The 16,982-nt window shown below is 32.8% G+C and overlaps 1 protein-coding gene across 2 annotated transcripts; it reads right to left on the reverse strand.

Moving 5' to 3' along the window:
* Nucleotides 1–9,440: 9,440 nt before the first annotated feature.
* On the reverse strand, nt 9,441–16,435 carry LOC133299669 (N-acylphosphatidylethanolamine synthase). Of its 2 annotated transcripts, XM_061499155.1 has the most exons (6): nt 16,227–16,435; nt 15,990–16,117; nt 14,369–14,454; nt 11,069–11,206; nt 10,108–10,135; nt 9,441–10,029 (listed from the first exon to the last, which is right to left on the reverse strand). In XM_061499155.1, exons 1-6 carry the CDS (start codon nt 16,433–16,435, stop codon nt 9,848–9,850), a joined length of 771 nt encoding a protein of 256 aa, XP_061355139.1. In that variant the 3' UTR covers nt 9,441–9,847. The 2 variants fall into 2 exon arrangements, with proteins under 2 accessions (XP_061355139.1, XP_061355138.1); XM_061499154.1 differs by having other exon boundaries at nt 9,441–10,135.
* Between the last annotated feature and the right edge of the window lie 547 nt (nt 16,436–16,982).

A 16,982-nucleotide genomic window follows, 5' to 3' on the forward strand; every position in this document is an offset into this window, starting at 1 on the left:
GTTGATATCATATCACATCTAAAAAGGGATTTGATACAAGGATTCTACGCAAAGATTTTCAGAAGATTTGAGGAAATATAAATAAAAGGGGAAACCAAGCCCTTAAAGAGCATCTTTGGCGGCAGAGGGAATTAGAGAGTAAAAAGTGAGAGCGTTCTTAGAGCCTTATGCTGGAGATCAATATTTCAGGGAAATTGAAGACTGGAGACCTTTGATTTTTCTTCTTCTCCTTCTTTTATTTCATCTTAATGAATTCTTTTTACTTCTTTATCGTGTTTAAGCCAACTATGTGTGGCTAGGTTTCTTTTGTAGTTAGGATTATGGATCTGACGTGAATCCTATTTGTGGTTTAAATCGATTTCTCTAATAAATTATTTTAGTTATTTGTATTTTACCTTACACGAATTTCCATATCCTTTTATGAATTGATCAAACTTAAAGGGATTTGCGGGTTAGGGCTCACAATAGACATATTTAGATTTTAATATTGACAGGGGTAAAATACCAATTCTTGCACGATCTAGACATAGGCTTGCTTGAGCTGTAGATTTCATAATTCTTTGTGTCTAATGCTTATTTTAAAAGGAATCACTAAGACATTACGATTCTAATTAGAGTAAAGGGTTAAAGTCACTAAGACATTAAGATTTAACAAACTATTTTTAGAAGTTGAATTGTCTGAAATATCTGAGATAATTTAATATTGAAATTAATTTAACCTACTTTAGGAGGATCTGAGGTGAAATAATTCCTAGTTACAGTTTAATCATTGAATTCTTACTTCGTTTTGACTCATCTTTATTTTTAGTCTGAATTTATTATTAATTATAATTGTTTTCCTATTTAAAATTATTCTCTACAACCAATTGAATTATCCAAATTAGAGGGAATAATGAAATTAGTATTTGATTCATTAATCCTCGTGGGACGATACTCTACTCACACTTTATTGCTTGAAATAATCTGTATACTTGCCGTAATCGCAACAGATAACGACTCTATCCCATAAGAAACAAAATTATATCATTTATTGAGCCATTGTTACTCCTCCTAACATATTACTGCTCATTGATTGCATTCTTACTTGGTCATCATATACTTGAGTTCATTTTTATTCTTGAAGTTGTACCTACTAGACTTCAAGTTGTATTATTTGCACTTTAAGAGTGCTTAATTTGTCTTAAACACATTTTTTATAGAGTAATTATTGATTAAGGGTAGTAAGACCCTAATTGAAAAGGTTACCCATTTCCTAAGAAATTGGGTGAAAGTGTAAGGTGTCCAAAAACCATAATCTTGATGTGATTATAATGGTTTGTTCAAGCACCATTGAAGCTTCATCAATAGTGAACCAATCATTGTGGTGATTGAAGGTTGGATGCAGGTCACCTGTGACCGAACCAGGATAAATCAAGTTTTCATTTTCTCTAACATTTATCTCATCTACATAAGCATTCTTAGTATATTTAAGCATATTTAGCTTCTAATTTGTTGTTCATATTAGCTTTTATAAGTTGCTATCCGTTATATGAGCAAATATGTAGTGCTCCCGGACCAATGCACCCCGCAGAGAGAGAGGAGAGAGAAAGGACCCAGGGAATTAATTTCCTCATATATATATATATATATATATATATATATATATATATATATATATATATATATGAGGTTTATATTTTTGCAGTTGCTGTACGTGCAACAATTAAATACTTGTCATATATATACGTGAAAGTATTAAATATAGAGAATAATAAACATACAAAAGATAAAAACATTAAATATAGGGAATCATAACCATACACATGTCATTGTTGTACGTAAAACGGCTGTAGAAATGATTTTACCTATATAAATAAATAAATAAATATATGTATATATTTAGGGGCAGGATATTCTTACACCGGTGTAAGAGTTAGAAGTCTTACACTCAATCTTGATCATTGATCCACTTGTAATCCAATGGCTCACATCACTGAAAAATTTGAACCCTTAGATATAAGTGGGATTAACAGACAAGATTAAAAGTGTAACTTACACTGGTGTAAAATGATCCTGACCTATATATATATATATATATATATATATATATATATATATATGGTAAAAAATCCATTATATTTTTGCTTATCCTAAATCATAGCATCTTAAGAAATTATTTTTACAAAGAAAATAAAGCATTTTGCAAAATATTTTTAAAACTTAATTCATCTCGTTTTGAGTTTTGAGAACACTTGTCAATTAGAAAATTATCACCCTTTCCCGAGACTCAATACTTTCTCTTATAATTATATTATTAATCATAATTATATTGGCTTAGTAATATTGTTATAAAATAATATGTCATTTTATATGATAATAAATATTTCTCTCTTCAACTTATAAACTTAGTATTGATATCAGGATATAATATTTCATAATAATATTTCTTCTCAATTTTACATAAAATTAGTTGAATGTATAAACTTTTAAAATTATTATTATTTATTAAATATTTATATATTTATAATGTATTTTTATCTTATTTCATGCATGGCGTGTGTGTTACGCTAATATAATTTAAAATTCACCATTTATATTCAATTTTTCAAAGCATTTAAACTATACTCAAATTTATTAAATAAATTATCAATATAAACTAAATAGTAGTATAAAAATATTTGTGTCAAAATTAAATCTCTAAACAAAACACTATTTTTGTGGTGGGTCTCTACACTAATGGAGTAATGATATATTATTCGCTCAGTAATATTACTTGATGTGACTAAAAAACTTTCAGAGAGTTATGTAAGTATATTTTATTAAAAATATAAGAATAACATGATGTTTATTGAAGAAATATAAAAATAATTAACGTTTTGGGTTAAAATGATTAATGGGTTCTCATATGAAATAATGTATTAAAAAAATATAAAAATTATTAAAGTTAGCTGAGTTGAAATGATTGTTTTTATAATGGCTCTTTGACTGATTTGAGATTTTTATATCTTTAATTTTTTAAAATGGTATTTGATTCACGATATTTATTGGTCTTTCAATGTCACACGAAGACTCAGCGACATTGAGTGTCGCGACCTTCTCCCAACGTCACTCACATATTTTTTTTTCAATTGAGTGACGTCCCTGCCCCTTACGACACTCATAGGATTGTGGCAAGTGACACAATCTCGTTAGTCCCGTTACCGTAAAACTTCAGAATGTCATAACTTTTGACTTGGGTACCAAATTAAATGATTTTTTTGATTTTACATAACTTTTTAAGATCTACGCAATAACATCTCATTTGTCATATTCATCTCTCACAAATATAGTTCAAATTTGTAAAAATGTGGAACTATTGTTGCAAATTTGAACTATGTTTATGGAAGATAAAATATGGCAAATGAGGTGTCATTGAGTAGATATCGAAAAGTTATGTGAAATAAAAAATCATCTGATTTGGATACCCGAGTCAAAAAGTATAGCTTTTCGAAATTTTACGGTAACGAAACTAACGAGATTGGCACAATCTCATAAATGCCGAAAGGGGGTGGGGGCGTCACTCAATTGGGAAAAAAAGAAGAAAGAATATATAAGTGATGCGGAGAAAGGGTCGCTACACTCAGTGCCGCTGGGTCCCCTGCTACACTGAATGACCCTCATTAATAAATACCAAAAATTATATACCAAATTGGTATATTAAAAACCCAAAAAACCCTTTTGGATCAAAGAGCCTTTTATAATAGGGTAAATGATTTCTCCAGTTAATGAAGATAATTTATCTTCGGTGAACCCAAAACGACGTCGTTTTGAGACGAAAATCAAGGTATTTTTGTAATTATAATATATTACAGGGATATATTAATCTTTATCAGTATAATTTTTTAATCTTATAACCTAAAACGATATCATTTTGAGTTCACTGGAGATAACTTTATCTCCGGTGACCGAAGAAATACTTTTTCCTTTATAATATTGTATCTATCACTTTATCCTAGTACACGAATTTTTTTCGGATTCCCGAGAAACTGAAATTTTTAAAATTTTAAATTTTCAGATATTATCGTAAATTAAATGTAAAAATCATATTTTTAAAAATCGAGATTTTCGGACAAATAAAAATTTCTCCTGTACCAAACGCTTCATGTAATTTTTTTTCTTTCTGTAATTGCTAACAATAAAATAAGTAAACTATCACCTGGCCAAGCTATCCAAATGGACAAGCATAAACCAGAAATCATGTGTACATAATTAGAAGTAGCTAACATTGGGACCCAGAACTTTTGTGCTCGTTCTGTCCCTCCAAATGTTCGTTCTGACCGAGTCGTGACTTCTGAGCTGAAGGGTGTTGCCAGCACCAACATCTTCCTTCCAAATGGTGATTCCCACATTGGATTTTGACATTGCACCCTTATGGGTCCCATTTTTGCATGTATCTTCTCTGAGATCTGAAACTCTGAACTCAAAAAACTAAAATCTCATTGTGCCTGTCATGTTAGCTTTGTTTGAAATTTTCCTTTCAATTTTTTTTTTTTTTGGATATAAAATTTTCCTTTCAATTTTAAGTTATTCATGCTTTGTATAAAAAATATCCATAATTCGTGTGAAGTTGAAACCTGCAAATTATATCCAAAAAAAAAAAACCTCGAAATTGAAATGTTTACTCAACTATAAGAAATGTTTCATTTTGAACTAAGTAGTACAATAATAATATCTGTACATTTCGATTTTGATAGCTAAAATAAATAGAATTTGGTGCTAATGCTAAAATATTTTCTTTTATTATTTTTGAAAATCACACGCTTATAAGTTTAGATGCCTTTTATGCAAAATTATTTAATTTGGACCATGTGTTATAAGTGGCAATCACGCCATCTAACTGTCTTCTGTCTCATCACTCCCCCCCCCCCCCCCCCCCAGCAAATGATGTAAAAGAGAGGAAAAAAAAAAAAAACCGCCCTATAACTTTTTCATAACTTAGCACATGAGTTCAATGTTTGTGGGGTTATGCGTAAGGTACAAAAAAATTATTGAGGAGTTACGAGTCTTAGAAATATGGCAACTCACAATAAAAATAGTTAAAAAAAACTAATACAGCCAAATAATATAACCATAAAAAAAATCTTCAACATGATTTTTATTTTAGTTAGTAGTATTGAGATTTAAAAATATGAATTGATGTAAATTATTCAAGTCTTTTATTATTAATTTGTTTGTAATCACGTAGGATAAAAAAAATTTAATAAATTTTTTTTAATAAAAAATAATATGTTTTCTTATGTTACATGAGACAAAATTATCTCATGTACAAAAAAAAAAAAGATGAGACCCACTTATTTTCTTTCTTTCTCTTCTCTTTAGTGGATCTTATCCACTTTTTTATGTGTTGCATGAGACAAATTATCACATGCAACATGAGAAACAATATTTCCTAATAAAAAGGGATTAATGTTTCTCATGTTGTATGAGATAATTTTATCTTCTATATATATATAAAAATGTGTGGAGCCCATGTGGAATCATGTGAAGAGAAGAGAAAGAATAAAAAAAATATGAGCCCCACATACTCTTATGTATGTATAGGAGATAAATTTATTCCCTATAACATGAAAAACAATAAATCCATAAAAAATTTAAATAGTAGTTTAACCGTCTACAAAAAAAAAAAAAACAATTATGATCAGTCCATTTGGGATTGAGTTTGACAACACATGGTTGAGGTTGATCTAATAGCTACATGGATTTTTGTTGGAATGAGTGTTGCTAGATGATTCCCTAGATGCTCTGCGACTTCGCGAGATGCTCTGTGAGATGGAGGAGTTGAGGCTGGATATCTTGACTGGATGGAACAAATTGGGTACTTGCAAGACATTCTGATGCTCAAATCAATATGTGAGCTATGAGTTTTAATTAAGATGAAATAGATAATTATATCTGGCTTTTACGCCTCTGTATATAGCGGTTGATTATCGTACTTATGCCATCTTAGTATGGCGACATTTAACCTCATTAGTGTGCAAAAGTGGCTCTTGCGGGCTATCATGTTTGTGGGATGTCTATTTTTGAACTATGTGTTATAGGTATAGTTGGAATTAGGTGTTCGTCCCTTAGCTATTGGCTATTAGGGTGGCTGTAAAGTCCTGGTAATGTTGTGTAGTTATAGAGAACTGAGTTGCTGATGTCGTGTGCCATTGTACCTACGAGATGATGTATACTTGGGATGACCGCATTTTCTTAACCTTGAATTCTTAATTGTTGAGCCCTTTGGGATATTCATGGACTGAACCTGTATCCCATATTATGTAGTTAAACCATTTATGTGAGTATTTTTCCTTTGTTATTAATTAATATACCATTCATAGCTCAACATTTTTTTTATACAAGTGAGAATTGAATACATAACTTAATATAAATTATCAAAATCCCTCGTCATTAGATCAATCCTAGTGGCTTCAGCTCAGCACTTACGTCACAATACTTTCAAACAAATAATAAATGAAACATTAATAATTTTTCCACATCACAGCAGCTATTAGAAAAACAAAATTTCAATATGACATGCTAAAGTAAAAGCAATTATTTTTTCATAAAATCCCTGGTTAGAAAGAAGAGCAAGAGGAGTATTAATCAGAGGAGCTGTATACTCTATTCTCAATTGCTTACGATGTTTTCCTCTGTTCTCCCCAAAAAAAAAAAAATTGCTTACGATGCCATATTCTACAAGTTACTGAAGTGAGTAATTGACTAATTATTATCACTATTTTCAACTTGTCTCCAAATGTATAATATAATGCAACGAAATAAATAGATAGCCACATTCATGCATATAAATATACAAGAGAATTAAAATCAACTCATTCACAAAAGAAAGAGCCAAAATGCATGCAAATAAACTTTTTTTTTTTTTTTTTTTAGTAAAATGCATGCAAATAAACTAGTTACAATAAGATATTATTATGTTATCAGCCAATGTTGCACGCAGCCAATAAATTGCCAACGTTGCCGGCCAGGGCCTGTGAAATGCATACAAATAAAAAACAAGAGTTTCAAGAGATTGCAAAGACAGCAGAAGGAACATGGGCTTAATTAATGTGAAGTTATAAGATTCACGAGAATAGCCACTTTTACTGAATATTTCATACCCAGAGATCTACATAGTGCAATAGTTATTTTCTCGTTTCCATTAAAAAAATATATTATAAAAGAGTTTATGAAAGCCAACCTTCGAAGTTACTCTACACCAACAACCAGAGCAATACTAGCTAGAAGGGTCTCTTTTGGCAATTAAGACAAGCATGAGAAAGTTGAGGAGCAATTTTTAACTCTTCAATTGGGTGGACCAAATTGCAATAAGCGCGTAAAAGAAGTTAAGCTTGATTGAAAAGTTGTTGGCAAAGGCAACTTTTGGTATAAGAGAATTTTTGCTTTGGTTACCGAAAATTGCTTTCATTGAAATGATTATAACTTCAATTTCAACAAAGGGAGACAATTATTAATTAGAATTTACAACACCACCCTTAATTTTGTCAATGAAAAATGATTCATATATAAATTTCAATTTCCAGGTCAAATTTTTTGATAGAAAAAGCATCGCCACCCTTATGATTTTGCTCAACTCAATCGGATTAGTCAATTAATTGATGAAGTGGTGTAAAAATCTGGAAAAAGAAAATCAATTTCCATTCATGGAAGAGAAAGATGTAGTTAAAGTTGCTTGCTTCATCAATCTGTTGCATTCAATTATTTGCTTGCTCCATATTTTGCCTTGCAGGCTGCTCTTCTAGTTTAGGTTGGAAAATGTTGACAAATATGGTAATGTGCCTTTAATGGATCAATTTTGTTTTTGATCCTATCGTTGCTATATATGAAAGATCCAAATACATGCTTGTGGACACAATTATGCCAAAAACAAGGTGTAATGCCAGCCCATATGTGGTAACAAGAAGGCCCGGCCTAATATTTACCAAACTCCCTTAAAGGGATGTTTCATAGAAGGAAATTTTTTTAAATTCATGGAAAAGTGAGACTGAAAATTCGATTCACCCATGTTTGACATGAAGATTGTATAATTTTTTCCGAAAAAGTCGGATTCTCGAAATTTATATTTATGAAGAAAAATTCTATCTTAAAATACCACCAAATATGTGATATTTTGAGAATCCGATGTGATGAGAATATTTGATAATTTTTTTGAGACATAATTAACCTCAATCTACATTTTTAACAATATTTTACAATCAATAAAAAATAACATCAAAAAAATTAATCCAACATTCCCGTAAATATTTTGGCCTACCAAATAATCTTTTGATAATAATTTTGAAAAATTCACTTTTTCACTATATTTTTAAAAATCGTGATTATTGGATAAATTTTTTTTGTCTCCTTTATGCACTCGTTAAGTTCCAATTTCAAAACACAAGAATACGTAGCTGATAAGATTACTATGTAATAAGTCTAGCTTTGAGGTGATTCGAAGAAGTAGAAATAAATATGCTCTCTTTGTTGTAACACCTGTGTTGAGATATATAGTCCCACATTGATTAGATGAGAAACTAATATGGCCTTTATAAGGCCTTGGGCACTCCCATCCTTTGAGCTAGCTTTTGGGGTGGTGACCTCAAGGTTCTTAACATGGTATCAGAGCCTCACCGTCCCCCACTTTAAAAAGTGGAATTAAAATAAATAAAAAAGCATAAAAAGGTAAACCAAAAATGGGCGTGTGCAATTTCTACACTTCTAGCCTATAAAGGCTCTTGCGTGAGGGAGCGTGTTGAGATATATAGTCCCATATTGATTAGATGGGAAACTAATATGGCCTTTATAAGGCCTTGGGCACTCCCATCCTTTGAACTAGCTTTTGGGGTGGTGACCTCAAGGTTCTTAACAACCGGGCCAGTAAAACTATAAAAGATCGAGTACTCCAACTCATTGGTGTTTATCAGAACACTTGCAGATTATTGAAGCTCGCCAAAATCATCATGGAAAAACCTTAGCCGTCTGGACAGTATTTAAGCACTTATATTAACCTTGTGCAGCAAACTTATCTCTCCAGTACTTACAATTCCTGTAGGTTAATCCGATCTTGGTAACCAAAGAAGTCATAACCTTTTATTATTAAATCTTACCAGACCATGTATAATTTTTTACTCCAAGTTTAATTTCGCAAATGGGGTGTGGCCATTATTATCAGATTTGATGAGTCTGATGACCCGAGTCCTTTCTCGTCTCCTAACAAATTTGAATTTCTCCGAGTCAGGGAATGATGTTGCCCATGTCCTTCCCTCTTTGCCATGAATTAATCAGCAAAAAAGAGAGGGATGTTCTGGACCACAATACAAGGGAACAATCTAAATAGGACCAGTACCATGTGGATAAATAGACAAAGAGGATACGACACATCAAATGAAACCATGGATTAGGATATTGTACATTTGACAGAAAGAAATGATTAATGAGGCCCGCTTGTATTGTGACCCCACCTGAAATGGAAGTCCTAGCTGTTTATTTATCTCTCTCCCACGTGACATGACACACTACAAAAATGCAAAGGATCAAAATCCATGCATGCTATTATAAATCGACCAAAATTAATAACTAGGACTTAAATCCTATCTTAACTGTAGATTAAGCCAATCTTTTCTTTTTTTAAAAATAAAATAAAATAAGTTATTCAAATATTAGCCCATCTAATTTTGGGCTGTATATGGAGGGTAGCTTATTTCCTCCTTCAAACCTGAGTATATATTCTAATGTCACTTGACTTTAAGAACCCCTTATTAAAAGCTCTCACTAAACGATCAACTATAATAACAAAGAATGATACAATAATAAACTCAAGAGATCTAAATAAGCTTAGGTAGGTTTGAACTTATGACTTCAGAATTTTTTTTCCAAAACACCTTAATCTCTCCATGGCAGCACGGATTTCCTCTGAAATTGTAGTGTAGAGACATCTCTGTGCTGCTTCATCCAAACCATCAGAAGTGCTGGGCCATCCTATAGTAGGGAATGGCCTATTACGAGACTCGGAAATAGCCATTTGCTTCATTGCTGGAAGGTCAAATTCAATTGGATCACCAATAATTATGTCAATTTTCTTATTACATAATGGTAAAGGAGGCCGTTTACCAAATATAGATTTCTTCTCTGGCATCACCTAGAAATATAAGCGGAATCTAGCATCAATAACCAGATACAAATTTAAACAACAAAATCAAATTATATTTATTAAACATATATTCTACCAACTGATATATAGCATTTTTATTGGGACAAAAGGCGCTCAACTGCAATGGTAGAAACCAGTCTCTTGTGCAGTGAATATTAAAATAAATATAGAAAACAGAATGTCACAAATCTTCAAAATACTCAAATTTCCAAAGATGTATCACCAGTAGCAGCAAGACAAATGCAGATTCAGTCTTACCTAATGCAGAAAAACTATATAGCGTGAGTGCTGGCCAATATAATATTCAGTTACGAAAATTTATCACCAAATAGTGTGAAGAATTGTATAAATGTTCATCTATCTCTTTAAAAAATTCTCATAATTTCACGTAGCAATCATTTGTTCTCTTGCAAATGATAATAACAAGAATCTGTCCATATAATCCAGTAGGATTATAATTTAAATTAAAATATAAACCTTTTGCAATGAAAAAAGTATAATTTACTGAAACCTTGAGAAGGAAGGAAGCATGAGGGAAAAAAATAGTGGCCAGAGTAAAAATAGAATGTGTAAATTACAAAGTCAATTATAATTATAAAGTGACAAGTCATGTTCTCAAGGCTTATTGTTTGACCTTTCATTCTGTAATTGGAACGTGGATAAATACTCCTACTATTTTCCAATTAAAATATTTGTTTTGCAATTTGCAACATAAATTTACTGGTAATATTAAAATTGTGTTCCTCGCAAGACAATATTGCTGATCTACAATATTCAAATGCTCCAATTCCAAATATGTCTAACAATTGAAGACAATGACTTATAATGGAGGCTTTCTTTCTCCAACAGACAAGATCAATTAAAAATGCTACAAATCTGAGAGAAATTTTATAAGGAAAGCAGAGAAATGCTGAGAGTTACCTTGTGAAAACCATGATGGACAATTGGCAATACAATTGGAGTTATAGGTGCACGAACAATTAGGCTAGCAGTTCCCCATTTCAATCGCCTTATAGGTGCATCATCTTGATACACTTTTCCTTCTGGAAAAGTATGCACCTGCCATAGCAAATTCATAAATGATATATCAGTTCTACTGTAGAAGTATAGAGGATTTTCCATTGGGTTACTAAATCACAGTATCTATCTAATTAAGACACCAGTTTTAGAGAACATCTGAAACTAGTTCTCTTATGGCAGTGGTACATCAATTTACTGCATGAACCTCCATAAAAGTTGCATATAGAGATTAAGTATAAAAGAGTATATTGACAATAAGTCTTTTGGTTTTTGGGACAAAGTAGGAAAGAAAGCTTATGTTTAATTTGGCTTAAAGGAAAAAAATAACAAAATAACAAAATAGTCTACGAATTCACCCAAAACAGAAAGTGCTAAAAAGTTCAGTGTTTCCACTAAACCACAGTGGCATCTTTTATATTCTCATGATTTTCTTTTTTTAAGAAAAAAAATAAAAACTCATTCTAAACTCTGCTTACCAGGTTATGCAAAGGGAAGATCAAATTTAGTAATCAAATAAAAAGAAAAACAAACACCTAACAACCTGCATTGGTTTATTGTGAAAAAGTTCATTTTACCCTGTTGGAAAATCAAGTACATAAAAATTCATCTCCTTCTTAGCACCTCTAAACACTTCTTCAATTCAGCTTATAAATGCATCAAGCATAGCATGATAATGAAATAAAACAAATTGCAGTCTAGAGCTTTTCTTATTATCTACGGTAGATAATGGTTGCTGGAGCTTTGGTGATCTAGGAATCACTATTGCGATTTGGATTTGTTTTAAGATTTGATCTTCAATGAAAAGAACTGAAAAATAAAAAAAATAAAAATCACTCAGAGAAAATTAAAAACGAAAAGTGCTTCCCAATCAAAAGAACACCAAAGTGTTTCCTAACTACCAATAATTACCATGAAAACAAAAACTTCTACCCTGCATATACACCTGACCTAGGCAACAGGAATGGCCAGTGCATTGGAATTACAGGTTGCAGTCATGGTTGTGGTAGTATTATTGCATTGCAGGCTGATGTGGGCTGCAATTATGGAGTGTTGCGGTTGTGGCAACTGCAGCTGCATGATAACCCTATGTATTATCATAACTTTACATACAAAATGGAGGATAAAACTTCCTAACTTCTTGTTTCAGATCATGGTTTACCCATTTAATTAGTTAATTAGGTGTTTTTACATTTTTCCGTTATTTTCTAGGAATTTAATTTATGGATTCGATTATGGGAAATAGCCTATTTGCAAAAAATGTAAGAGTGAGGCTACATACCATCAAGGCATCGACCCTCATCCCTACCCTCACAAAGTCAGGGAACCTTATGTATCGAGGTTTGCCCTTTCCTAGATTTTTAATTTATTATTTGTTAATTTTATATTTTTTAGAAAAAGATGAAGAGCTGAAGTTTCTTCTCGGTGAAGCCAGCACTTGAGCGCTGACCGCGGGCCAAAGTTTTGGAGAAAGGAGAGCGGTGAGAGGAGAAGATCGAACTGCGAAAGCATCAAGATTACTCCCTCTTCCCAATTTCTATCCATGGAGCTTTTCTTTAATCTTTGTTTTACCTCGCTTTTCAGTGAGTTTCTAAATTTCTTTAGCTAGAGGTAGATGGAATTCAATTGAATTTTGTTAGAAATTAATTTGATTCTTAATGCAATATCTCTTTTCTCTATTGAATCATTTATCCTATGTATAATGCTTTTATGAATTGATCACTCGTGAATTGTTCTCATGTTTATCCGGACAATGAGGAAATTGGTATAGGAAAGATAGTTATGTAAAATTACCATATTTGTTAATGATCTAGGGATAGATAATACTTTATGCAATCTTTTGCAAATTAATATATTTTAATGCTTAAATCAAAAAGAGATGTTAAGGGATTATGTCTCTTAGTTTGGTGTAATAGGATATCAAGGGATTGGATATTAACTAAACTAGGTGAATTTGATTGTCTGTATTGATAAGGGAGTTGAGTTAGGATAGAATTAAGATATATAAAGAAGGATAGGGGGAAATCGAACACTAACCACTTAAATCGTCAATAACTCTTCCCAATCACTATCTCAATTATTTCAATTTATCCAAATAAAGTCAATTTGGTAAAAAGGCGAGCATAGAGCAGTAGTAAAGCTGCTCTTTTGTAACCGAAAGGTCATGGATTCGAATCCAAGAAATAGTCTTTCTACAAAAATACAAGGGTAGGGCTACGTATAAGAATTTCCCTCATCCCTGTCCTCACAAGTCAGGATTTCACGAGTGATTACATAAAGCCAATTTAGTGAATTAGCGTTAGGAATTACAAATCTTAGTGAAAATGATACTCTACTTACTCTTTATTACTTATACAATCGGTGCACTTGTCGAAGTCACAACACTACATCATGGGATGGGGTCCACATATGAAAAACTTAGACTTGCTTGTAGTTTAAACCAAGAAAATTTCACCACAAAACTAAAACTGTCTAAATAACCCATCCTAGCATTTTGTTCTGACATGTAAAGAAATGGATGAAATTGATTTTGTCTTCAAGTACCTAAATCATAAGTCACAACCATGATCCAACATGTAACTGAATAATTTAGAGGAAGATGATAGGAACCCAACAATAAAGAGTAAAAATCGAAGGATATTCTGTTGTAATATCCGTAAACTTCAAAGCATAAAGGGGTTGCTGGAGAAGAAAAGAGAACAGAAATGTAGAAGATAGCTATTGCTATGCTAACTTCCCGGAGCAGCTCTTGCAGCAAATACACCTCTGCCTTCAGCCTACTGCTGAACAAGAGAATAATCATTCCTGCTCTTTCTCCTCTAATAACCTCCCCTGAATAATTACTCTCATTCCACTATGCCTTCTAAATGCTACTCAGTAACTAACTCCCACCAGGCCCTGCCACCTCAACCACTTTCTTGGGCTTTCTTGTGTATACCTTCCAAACCTTTGGCCCATGAGCCAATTGGTCTACCATCTGTCCTCAAGGATCATCTCTCACATTCTGGTTACCAGCAGAAGACATGACTTGGAAAGTTTGTAATCCATTTAACATCAATAACCAGAGAAAAACAAGAACAAGCGAATTGCTGACAACACTAGAGGGTCATAATAATTAACAGTATACATAAATTACCCAAAATATCATCATAAACAAGTTGAGCTTGTGTGTAAGGAAAAAAGTATTAAACGATACATAGATACCCATTCTCCATCATTTAAGCGCTCAAGAGCTTCATTCATGTGCTCTTGATAAATTCCACCACCTCTCATAATAGGTATGCATTTCCCTGTGCAAGTCACCATTTTAGAACCAACAAAACAACAGTACTCTAAATAGAAAAGCTTTTCAGCATATTTGGATGCATAAATTAATAAACTTCAACCTAATCACACAAAATAGATAGTAACAAAGCATTACATTCCAAACCTTCCAATTAGTTCAACTTTGTTTGCCTTGTCAAGTGAAATGGACTTAATCCAATACTACTGATAGACAATACACAAAAAGGACTTCATCAGAAACACCACATTGTGATTACCTGATTGGACAGGGTCTGTCTAACTTCTAGCAATAACATTCACTGAAGAAAGCCCTTGATTTACACATTTGTTGTAAAAGACATTTTCACCATTTTTTTATTCAAAATTAAATTTTACCTAACATTGAAAGCTTGGGCATGCCAACAGCCTTTCCATGTTAGAGCACTCCAGCAGAAATTCCATCTTCAGTTACATTCACTACCCATGAGTTCTTTGTCCCATCCTAGAAGTAAATCAGTTTCCCAGTCCCACTTCATGGTCCTGGCCTATTTAATAATTCAGAACATCAAGTTCTTCATATACTTATTATAAAGGTTTTGGGAGTCGAAAGGATAGTAAAGTGCTTCAGCATTGTTATCTCTTTGCAAAAGTCTAGTTTATTTGGCTGGAGTGTATTTCCCGAAATTTTAGCAATAAATTTCTTTTTCAACAGCTTTTGTGGGATAAGCTTGTTGTCTTAGCTTCATTGTGGGTTTCAGCTCATGGGTTTTACACGGGTGCTTGGTACTGAATTTACCTCTTGAGTTGATATATTCCCTTTTTTCTTTCTTTCCTGAGTTGTTTTCTTTAAAGCCTTTGGAAAATTTCTTAATCCTCATGTCTTGTCCCCAATCCTATCTTAATGTATATTCTACTATAACGGGCAAACCCTAGTGCAAAGGCTCCCCGACTTTGCGATGATAGAGTTGATGGTCGATTGTACGTAGCCTTTGCTTTACATTTTTGCAAAGAGGCTATTTTTCATACTCAAACCCGTGACTAGCTGGTCACAAAGTCCAAGGGTTGCCCGTTGCCCTCAAATTCTTCTTTATCTAAAGAAAAAAAATAAAATCAGAAACTAACTCATAAAACAACACAAAACTACAACTTCTCTGGTTTCAGACGCACTACACACACATCATGTAAATAAACAACTAGAAAAAAACAACAAAAAGAAGCACATGTCAACAGTTCAGCCTATATTCCTGCTTTGAATGGTGCACTTATTTTGGTTTTGAAAATCAAGACTTGTTTAACAACCTTTAATACGCATTTCATCAGTCACCAATAACTGTTAGTACCAAGACATCTACTCCCCTGCGTTCACGGAATGCAAATATGCAATATGTCTATATGCTTAATACAATAAATCAGTAGTACACATAATGAATCAAATTCAAGCTAATCAGCAAACAGTTGAAGCAAACTCAACAAAATTGCGAATCCCCATATATTACTTACAAAAAAAAAAAATACAGAATAAATTGGAAGCAAGAATTACTGTGGCGGAGACTACACTTACCAACCCGAAAAATGTAGGAATGCACCGAATTCTTAAAGCATATATCTTCCGCAGTGAGTACCCATCGAGCTAACTTAGTGTCAAAGATGGGAAAACCCTTGAATCCCCACATTACCGGATCATCCAAACTGCACCAGTTTAAAGAATCACAAAATAAAAAAAAATAAAAAAATAAAAAACTGATTACAGAATCTGAGAACCTATAGAGAGAGAGAGAGAGAGAGAGAGAGAGCTGACGTGGACATGTGATTGCTAACAGTAATGAGGGGCACGCCGGGGGGTCTGGAGCGTACGAGGCGGAGGAGGGTGTCGGCGTTGTGAACGGAGGTGGTATTGACAAGAGACGCCACCGTTTTGGCGAAGGTTCCCACCACCGCAATCACCAATTTTCTGGGTATGCCTCCCAAGTGCTCCGGCCTCGCGGCCCACTGCATCGTCCGTGACATTTTTTCCCCGCGAAGAAAAGAAATGGAAAGAACCGCTTCATTTGATTTTAAGGAGAAGGATACGATGGTAATAAAATTGGGCCAACATTCAAGGGGGATGCATCTCGATCTGCTGTATTACAAAGCCCACGGAAGCAAAAGAAAAAAGAGAGAGGATTTAATATTTGTCTTAATTTTTTATTGAGGGGGGATTTTTTACTATTAAAAAAACCAACTACCAACCCGCTATCTTCATAATCATTATTGGATCAAAGAGAAAGAATGCTGAAAAGTTTTTGAAGAGCGAGAGAATGATAATTATGGAGGTGGTGGGTTGGTAGTGACTTTTTTTTGGTAGTGAGAATATCCCTTCTCTTTTTTATTTCTATTAATCCAAGTCTTTATGTTTTAAAATAGAAAAACAATTGTAATGGACCATGATGACGAGCCAAATGCACTTGGGCTAATTGGCAAGAGGAAAATTAAGATGCCAATCCACTTTAAGGATTTCATATTGGGTTAGATAAAGATATTGGTCCAATAGGTTTAATCATTTTAATTAGCAATT

This window comes from Gastrolobium bilobum, unplaced genomic scaffold (assembly GCF_033153095.1).
Source record: "Gastrolobium bilobum isolate Gb01-03AN ecotype WA unplaced genomic scaffold, APGP_CSIRO_Gbil_v1 utg8376, whole genome shotgun sequence".
Taxonomy (NCBI): domain Eukaryota; kingdom Viridiplantae; phylum Streptophyta; class Magnoliopsida; order Fabales; family Fabaceae; genus Gastrolobium; species Gastrolobium bilobum.

Bases quoted from the DNA above. Each gene is read 5' to 3' on its own strand.
- LOC133299669 (XM_061499154.1), bottom strand. From the start codon at position 16,435: ATGTCACGGACGATGCAGTGGGCCGCGAGGCCGGAGCACTTGGGAGGC. The intron at 11,207-14,368 runs GTATCTATGTAT...TTGCTATGGCAG, and splicing joins GCTTAAATGATGGAGAATGG to GTGCATACTTTTCCAGAAGG. The intron at 10,136-11,068 runs GTAACTCTCAGC...TTATATTTCTAG, and splicing joins TCCATCATGGTTTTCACAAG to GTGATGCCAGAGAAGAAATC.